We start from the raw sequence: 9,785 nt of genomic DNA, 5'->3' as shown, positions 1-9,785 counted from the left end.
CAAATAAACTCATTTAACCCCTTATCCTCCCAGACATACATTCTTCACTGTCATAACTACATACATTTTCTATTAGTTTCACTGTAGTTACTGCATAATTCATACTACTTAATGAATAACATGAGAATAACAGAAGAATATATGAGAATTAACTCGAATGACAGAAATATTGCCTAAGCTACAGTTCTGATTCGACATTAATCCACGTTAATTACATGTACATGATTACATATAGCTATGAGCACACTGCCATTCTGTGTAATGTTACCAAAATATGTCGATATATGTATATTTTCTACGCATTAAGTCTATGCATTCTATTGTCAATATATAATTACCCATATGTGAAATATACTGTAGAAAACTGTGAAAAATGATATTTTGTAAAATATTTTAGACTATGTTATGCAAACTATTGTAATAGTGTGTAGCGTTGCCGCCTCACAGCTCCCGCGTACGCCCCTGCGGTTCGATCCTAAGCTTGTGTTACTGTCTGTCTGGAGTTTTGCTTGTCTCCACCAGGGTCTCTGGTTTCCTCTGACTTCCCAAGAACATGGTGGGCTGGCTACTCTAAATTGCTCCTAAGTGTGGAGTGTGAATGTGTGTGCGCACAGTGCCCTCCAATGCACTGGTGAACCCACCAAGGGTGTAACACCACATCATACCCACCAAATTTCCAGGACAGGCTCTGGATTCGCCATCCGCCAAGAAAACTTTCTCTATCTTAAAATGTAATTGGTGCGCATTTCTGTAGATCTAGAACAGCCATAACTGATCGAATGGCACCACAAAATAGACATAAAACCTTAAAATAAATTCTGGCCAACTCACTGAACACTAATATTGTGTTATATATTTGTTGTTTTTTTTTGGAAGAGTAATCATATAAGGATACATTTACTATTCACAATTTTGTTGAATTGCAACACTTAGAAAAAAAGCACACTAAAGTATACCTTACCTTGTCACTGGGGTGGTGCCCTTAAGGAGACATCTCTTGTACTGTTAGTATCTATCTTTTGTCTCCATCCATTCATTTTCTGTATCGCTTATCCTACACAGGGTCGCAGGAAGCCTAGAGCTTATCCCAGGGGACTCGGGCACGGGGTGGAGGACATCCTGGGTGGAGAACACCCTGGGCGGGGTGCCAACCCATCGCAGGGCACAATCGCACACACACTCACACCCATTCACACACTACGGACAATTTAGAGATGCCAATCAGCCTACAACATATGTCTATAGACTGGGGGAGGAAACTGAACTACCCAGAGGAAGCCCTCGAAACATGGGGAGAACATGTAAGCGCCACGCACACAGGGCGGAGGCGGGACTCGAACCCCCAACCCTGCAGATGCAAGGAGTCGAACTAAGCCACTCTGCCCTCCAGTTTAACTCTACAAACAAAAAAACGTAAAAATTACAGTGCATTTATGTATCTTTTAATACGTTTACAAGTTCACTATTTCCACCTTTCCACGCGAAAGATAGTTTATTAACGTTTCAAATGAATGAACACTTAAACATAGAGTTTAATACGACTGACAACATGGGCGAAACGATACCCGAATCGATTCGCACCGAACGAGTCTTTCAAGGAGGAATCGATTCGTCCGCGAATCGCTCATCGATAGGAAGCAAAAAAAAAAAAGATGTAAAAATGCGCAAAGTCTCACTTTCTCGCGGAGATCCCGTTCTTCATCCAGCTCTCTCTGGAAAACCTGGGCTCGATCCTCAGCTTCATCCGCCTGCTGCTGTAAGGCCTGGATCCTCCTCTTCACCGAGTCTAACGAGTTCAGAGCCATTACTGCGCCGTCAGCAATAAACACAAGTTTAACCAAACGAGTCACCCAAAATGACCCAGAGTGCGCAAAGAGTAGCTTATTAAACCCTCCTGATGAATGAAAGACAGACTTCAAGTTAAATCCAGGATTTAAAGCAGCTCTCAGTAATGAATGTCTGTGCTAGGGTTGTTCCCTGAAGTCAGCTTCCATGAGCAGTTCTGTGAGCGCAATGGAGGAGGAAAAAGGGCAGGAACGCGCCAAGAAAAGTTTCGCGTTAAATCTTCCAATCCTGGGAAAGAAGGTGGTTTCAGATGACATCATGCCTGTAGGAGGAGGAAGGTCTTCCTGTATGAAATGTGGGCAGATGCTTTCTGGACGCTGGATGCATGTAACAAGCGTTTGGTCCTGGAAGGGGATCAGGGATGAAGTGCACTGAAGCCAAAGAAACAATGAAGGCTTTCTTTTTTGAAGTGCCACCTTGACATATAACCTGGTTGAAAGCGGAGAGTTGGGTTTGGCTGGTAACGCTTAGGCCACTTGTTTTTGGGAACGTTCATTGCTCTGAGGGGCGGACAGACACACAGCCTAGCCAGTCCCGGCCTGATTGCTTTTCCGTTCCCAGTGACCTCTTGCTGTTTGGAAATGAAGCGTATTCAGGTGATTTGTAAATTACCGTAGGTTCCACTGTCTTCTTGGGTTTTACATCCATCCATCCATCCATCCATCTTCTATACCGCTTAATACTTTTCAGGGTCACGGGGAAACCTGGAGTCTATCCCAGGGAGCATCGGGCGCAAGGCGGAGTACACCCTGGATAGGGTGCCAAACCATCGCAGGGCACAATCACATACACATTCATACACTACGGACACTTTGGACTCACCAGTCAGCCTACCATGCATGTCTTTGGACTGGGGGAGGAAACCGGATTGGGTTTTACAGGTGCAATCGAAATGATTCAACCCGAATTGCAAATCGGGTTTATCGTCCAAATGTACAGACTTTCAGTTGTTTGCAATGAGCAAATCCAGCAAGAGCGACTGAAATAGTTCAACACAACGAATGCTTTGAGTGGTTTCTCCAAATTCAACTGAAAACGCAACTCTGAATGATTTCTCCATTCTCAAAATGAACGAATGAATCTCAAGGTGATGTTTAAGATGTTTAAGCGTTACATAATCCCTTAACAGACATATACGGTATCATCTGTGTAACATAGAAATTTTTTTTTTCTGACTTCTTGTTTGGGTTAGTTTTTGGGAGGCTAAGTGACTTTTAGCAGTGAAGTCTGTAATCGTTTTTTGAATCATAATCCAAAGGAAGATGTACAGTATCTAACTAATTGGATTTACACACAGTTGAAATCCAAGGATTAACCAGGGTTAGGATCCTGTCTAAACTGTTTTCTGTCTCTCATCTGTTTCATCTGTCTCTCTCTCTCGCTCTCACACACACACACACACACACACACACACACACACACAGAGAAAGAGAGAGAGAGCGGGAGAGAATGGAATACTAAGCTATCCCAGGAGGATACAGCCCACGTACAATCTGACATTACACTGGAAACTGCAAAGTCTGAATTTAGTGCTGATTTGTTTCACACAATTCTCTCAGGAAATTTCTGAAAATAACTCAAAAACCCTCCATTTGGATGTTAATCCAAACGGATGTGCAAGTGAAGGATGTGGAAAATACACAGTCAGACTTAATGATGAAAATCAAAATATGAAAAGTAAGTTATATTACACTTCTATTGCTACTCTCTCTCTCTCTCTCTCTCTCTCTCTCTCTCTCTCTCTCTCTCTCTCTCTCAGTATGTGTGTGTGTGTGTGTGAGAGAGAGAGAGAGAGAGTTTGGTTTTGGGATTTGTGGACAGCAGGAATGTGCGTGAATGTGTTTTCTAACCCCCAGGGGAAGAGGTCTGGAGTGATGTATCAGACTCTGGAGGGGAAACTTCACTGTTTGCTTTAGACGCATTCCATCCATTCCAGGGCTGCGGCATAACTGACTGGGGTCTGGCCTTTGTCTATGTGTGTGTGTGTGTGTGTGTGTGTGGGTGTGTCTGTGTGTCTGTCAGTGGTGCCAGGTGTTTAATATGTCTCAATAAACAGAGAATTGTGTTATGAACATAATTAACTTGATGTGGGAAGTGAACACACCCTTCCAGGAATCGGCATGTAACTGAGAACAGAGGTGTATTATGGGAAGTAAATCATTAAGCTAAAGGGAATGATCTTGGATTTGGATGTGGGCTTTTTTTTGTTTTTTGTTTTTTTTTAAACTCTAGCTACTCTAGCATTTCTCTTACATGGAATTATTTAATGACAAAGTACAGCATGAACAAGATAGGATTAAAAAAAAAAAAATCTTAGTAAGATCACGCTTTTCGAAATCTATTAGGAATGAATGACACCGCTGGAGACGTCATGTCCAGACTACTTTTAATAATGATCTGTTTGAGTCATGTTTTGGCTCCTTTGTATCCAGTGCCTTCTCGCTGCCTCTAATTTACCTCTCTGTAGGCCTTAAATGTGGTTTTCACTACTAATGCTTCAGGATTCCTAAAGATTATCAGTGTCTATAGCTTGAGTTTTATGGTTCCAGATTTTAAACAGTGATACAACGTGGCCTACGTCTGTAATGAAAATCTCTCAATTGAATTGCAGCCAGTGTTGCAAATGGAACAAATGAAGCTAGACGTAGGAATGTTGTAGGACCATTTTGGTAAATCCCTGCATGGTTGATTATTCCGTCTTTGGGTTTTCATGCATTGTCTTTAAGACTTGGGTGCAATCTAGAGAATGGGCCTGTATTCATCACGCCTCTCAGAATTACCCCCAAAACCATACTAAAAGGGTTTTTCTGACTAAAATTGCTCACAGCTCAGAGTAGGACCTGGGAATATTCTTGAGGTACAAATATCGTCCAGGACAGGGGTGTCCAATCCTATCTGGAAAGGGCCAACGTGGGTGTTTTAATTCTAACCAAGTAGAAGCCACATCTGAGTGTACTGAAAGCCAAGATCAACTGATTATTCAGGTGGAATCAGGTGTCGCTTCTGCTTGGTTAGAATGAAAACCTGCACCCACACTGGCCCTTTGTGGATAAGATTGGACACCCCTGGCCCAGGAGAACAAAAGGCGTGGGAGTGGGTCTGGTACATTAATATGCCCAGTGGTCCAAAATTTGTGCTGGTTCTTCAGTTTGTTCCTCTGGGGTAAACCCTTCAAGGTTCTTTGTAGAAGATTTTCCTTTTCCAAGTAGAAGCGCTTCAATAAGCAAAAACCTTTTACTATCTAGGAAACCTTAAACCCCTTTTCCCCCTCAGAGTGTAGAGTTGAACATTTCTGACCTAATCGGGCGTCATGGTCTGCTTGAAATCATTTAATGGGAACAGTTATTCATGTTCCTTTGACCCTTATTTGAGTTTATGACCTAAAAAAGCAAACTATTATTATCCACAATGGGCTGTATTCAGAGTTGAGGTAATGTGCAGTGAGGATTTAATAACGAAACCGCACATATCCGTGTTCAGACCTCAAACGTAACTACTTTTAAATTACAGCTAGGATAATTCATGCAACAATACATTGGCAATACAGACTTATATTAGATGTTCATTTCAGTGTTCCATTATAATACATTTGCCAGCAAGTAAACAAAAAAGCTATTTTGTTTCCTAAGTCCGTATTTTCTATACCTGATTATTTATTTATTTATTTATTTATTTATTTTTACATCAAAGGCGAGTGCTTGTGCACTGCCAAGCTACCACAGTTGGGCCCTTGGGCAAGGCCTTAACCCTCAATTTATCAGTTGGATAAATGAGATAACTGTAAGTCACTCTGGATAAGGGCATCTGCCAAAATGCCGTAAATGTATTGTCTCGGGTGCGCAACCCAACTCTGAATAGGTGCAACTTTTCTCATGTAAAGACTAGCAAAACATTTTGCACATAGGTCACCAACTCTATATGTCTACATGGCCATATTGACATCTGCCTGTCTTTCTGATGTTTATGTACTTACTTCTGTGGCCTTCTTCTCAGACAGATCCAGTTTCTCCTGGGCATCTTTAAGGGCCTCGGAGTACTTGTCCAGTTCATCTTCTGTTCCCTTGAGTTTCTTCTGCTGTGCCAGCAGCTCGTCCTCCAACTGATCCACACAGCAGAAATACAGTCATTCTACCATCACTCGCCACCATGACATCACTAATTATCAATAAACGTCCCTCGGATAATGCGTGCCATTGTTAAACTTGTCAATTAGATTAGTACTTACATTTCATATTGCACCACTGAGGTCTTCCTTACTGAATAAATGTTTGAACAAGCAACACATCTCGGATAGGAAGATTGTAATCCTACACTGTCCTTTCCAAAGGGTTCACATACAAGAGTGAAGATGGACAGATGTATTTATAGTGTCCAGTCATACTAGTGCTGTATTCTAACCCCAAATATTTGAAGCCATATCAGTACCCTTCACATCATTACATTCGAATACACTATAATCTGTGTCGAATCTCAGTTGGACTCAAGGTGTACGTGAGCTGCTGATAATTCCCATAGTTCTGGTCAGTGTAATTAAACTCTACGCAGTAACCGTACCTCTCGTATCTGAGCTAATGGAGGAGGTGTAAATCTGCATCTAGTCCACTGGATGAAATCAAGACTTCTCTTCATGTATAATGTGCATTCCTTCAGATCGCAGAATAAGTCACTTTATTTTGCCTACCGATTGAGTTGTAATACTTGTAGTTCTTTAGGAAGCTGAATTATCCATGTGAAATGTTAGAAGCTGAATGGGGTTCCTGTAATTTATTCCACCAATAAATAAACATGAGGTAAAATAAAAAAATATTTCAATATGATTACTAAGTCCTATTTAAGCTTGCGTAATGCATAGTGCCTGATCTCAGGAGAAACACAAACAAATTTGAGTTCTGGCTTTATTCTTCATAACTTTTCATACCACTTGAGTTGTGCAGATTGTTACAAATTTGCAAGTCGTTAAAATGACTTCTCTTTCAACTTTTTGTGGAAAACTATTCACCTGAGCTTTTACAGGCCATGTGCAACGAAACTCTCTGAATACAACAAGGTACATGAGGTGCATATGCATGACATAGAAGCGCCTAAACCCAACTATTCTCTAGGTCAGTGGTCACCAACGCTGTTCCTGGAGATCTACCTTCCTCAAGACTTTAGCTCCAACCATAATCGTGCCCACATGACCATCTAATCACTGCCGTAAGAAGTTCTGGATCAATTAAAACAGGTGTGTTTTAACAGATTTTGGTTGGAGATGAATCCTGCAAGAAGGTAGATCTCAAGGAAGAGGGTTGGTGAGCACTGATCTAAAGAAATGATTCTTCTCAAAAGTTCTATGGTGGTTATTAAGAGCCGTATCCATGCCCTGGTAGCCAATGCCAACAGAGCAGAGGGGTAGTTGGTATGGCGCAGGGTTATTCCTGGTGACTCCAGAGGCCCTGCCTGTTCCCTGCTGGAATTTAGTGAGGCCAAGGAGCTCCTGGAAACTAGCAGATGCTTCTCCTCCCTGTTTTCCCTCTGGTCCTTATTATTATTAGTGAGTTAAATCTAAGACAGTTACCACAGTCTGTGGACCTCGAAAGTGCTTGAAAGCAGGATGCTTGAGATTCTGAAGAAGATCTGCCAATGATGGAGCTCGTATTTAGAAGTGGTTGTCATGACACTTGCCCAAACAACTGTATGTGAAGTTCTATTTGTCAATATAATGTTAAAATGAACAATTCATCTTGTTAATTAAAAAAAAAAAAAGGTCTTGTTGTAACAGCTAACACATGTTTATATCTTATTCATTTATTCTTAAGGGAATGCAAACTTTTGCACTCAATAAAATCATATTTAGAGATCATTTATAAATACACTATAGGTGCTTGGGCCCCTATCCACAGAATGCTCCTCTGAAGCACATGCACATAATAAAATGCTCCATTAAAAAAATAAAAAATAAAAAGTTCTTTTTTTTATTCATCTGCGAATACTTCGGGCTTCTCCACGTCTCACCTGCTTGCACTTGTCCTCTGAGACCTTCTTGTCCGTCTCGGACTGCTCCGCACGATCGAAGGCATTCTCCTTGTCCGCCTTCAGCATCTGCATTTTCTTCTTGATCGCCTCCATTTTTCCGGCTGCTTTTACGACTCTCTTAAGAGGAAAACGTGTAGAATCAAAGGAGCTGGTCTCACTCAAGAGTGTAGAGGATGGACAGAATGGAGCTTTTCCTTGTCAAGCGAGGAGGTCGTGAAGACAAGATGACGAGGAGGACACACAGAGGAAGAACGAGAGAGAGAGAGAGAGAGACAGCGAGAAAGAGAGGAGAGTTGAGGGAAAGAGCAGGCTATAAAAGAATGAAACACAACGCTTCTGTGGAAGGTTTAAACCTGAGGTAGTCGGAGTGAACCCTGCTCCTTGGTGACACCCCCCCCCCATCCTCAAAGATACAGTACACACCACCCCTCAAGCACACACACCCCATTTCTGACACACATACACACACATAATCAGGCACACCACTACTCAGACATGCACACCCCTCCCTATAGTAGTCTTTATCCAAAATCTTTCTCTCAACCACTTTCCATATTTGGATGCTTTATTTTTGGAGTGTGTTTTAAGGGAACTGGACATTACCTCTGTACAATCTGTCTCTAGAGCAAGATGTATAGATTATGTGAGTCAACACGAATTGTATAATATATCAAGCATGATGAACTAAAGACGTTTTGAAGATGCAATACAATTCCAGTGTTTGAAACGTACTCCCCTGAGTTCTTTCATTTCAGGCCTGTAACTCATTCATCACAGATAAAAATAGAACCTGTACCCAATAATAATGAACTTCCCTTCTTAGCTACGTAAATCTAAAAAGGAAAGTTCTGTCCAAGCAGCTCAGGAAAGAATTTTTTTTTTTGCTGTAAAAGAAAAAAAAAAGAAAAAAAAGTTAATCACCGACACTGTTACAAATTCTTACATGAATAAATCAAGAAAAAGGTTCGCTCACGTGCTGTTTAATTTGCAAAAGAATGCATATGTTAATAGCTGGGTTGGTCCAGTATTTAAAAGGGGAGATCTTTTTTATTTTTCCACTCCCCCTTTTCTCGCCTGAGTGAGAGTTAAGAGCAGATGGAAAAAAAAAAAAAAAAAGAGCTGTAGCAAACCAAGGAAAAGTCTGAGGTCAGACATGCTTGTAATTTGCAATTCCTCCTTCAAATCCTGGAAGCTTAATATAGACTTAATATCAATATGGCGGCTTAAGAATGCATTAAGTCCAAGCTGCTGACAGTGAAGTCACTTTTATCTCATCTTAAAGATTTAAAGGTGCCGTTTGTAATGTTTGAAAGGGTTTCTAGACCTGTAATAATCATAAAATGTCAAAAATGCCTTTGAAATAAATACCTTTGAAATACTTTGTAATAGACTGAGCTTTTTTTTTTTTTTTTTTTTCTCTAGGTTTCTGCTTACATTCTTCTGGCCCAGAAATGAGCTCCTCCCCCAGCCGAACCAGAGCTGCTTAGGACTGCAGCTTTAACTGTGCAGTAGAAGATTCTAAAATATACACACTGCTCCTTTAACAGAATCGAATCACTTTTCCACCAAGCAATGCATTATGACTCGTTATGACAACAAATCTGTGCTCACACATTTTGACATTACTTCAACTGCGAAGTGAGCCATTTAAGCTATTCAACTATTATTTTTTTTTAATTCTGTCAACATGAATCATTTTGACTAGTATCTTACATATTGAGTAAATATACCCATAACTTTCCACCACCTGATAACCAACTGAGGACTCTTATGCAGGTAGATATCCAGGGTATGGTTCGTTCTGGATTAGTTATTGCTCCCTGTTGGAGGTTTTGCTCCAAAATGAGACTCATTTCAGTGTAATCACATCTCAGTGGCGTTGATAGTGAAGAGATGGGGGTTTGCACGGACTTTTCTCTAGGATT

The 9,785-nt window shown here is 40.9% G+C and overlaps 1 protein-coding gene across 4 annotated transcripts in view; it reads right to left on the bottom strand.

Annotated features, from left to right (window-relative positions):
* tpm4b (tropomyosin 4b) overlaps nt 1-8,224 on the bottom strand; it is an 18,561-nt gene extending 10,337 nt beyond the window's left edge. Inside the window, exons 1-2 of one of the 4 annotated variants that reach the window (XM_017495854.3) lie at nt 7,840-8,224; nt 5,819-5,944 (exon numbers count right to left, since the gene is read on the bottom strand). In XM_017495854.3, the coding sequence (XP_017351343.1) occupies nt 5,819-5,944; nt 7,840-7,953 (240 nt within the window). In that variant the 5' untranslated portion in view covers nt 7,954-8,224. Of the gene's footprint in view, nt 1-1,676; nt 2,037-5,818; nt 5,945-7,839 lie in introns of those variants that run through there. The other 3 variants (XM_017495853.2, XM_017495856.3, XM_017495855.3) reach the window with 3 other exon arrangements.
* Nucleotides 8,225-9,785: the final 1,561 nt, after the last annotated feature.

This window comes from Ictalurus punctatus, chromosome 20 (assembly GCF_001660625.3).
Source record: "Ictalurus punctatus breed USDA103 chromosome 20, Coco_2.0, whole genome shotgun sequence".
Taxonomy (NCBI): domain Eukaryota; kingdom Metazoa; phylum Chordata; class Actinopteri; order Siluriformes; family Ictaluridae; genus Ictalurus; species Ictalurus punctatus.
This window is presented reverse-complemented; position numbering and strand designations above follow the sequence as displayed.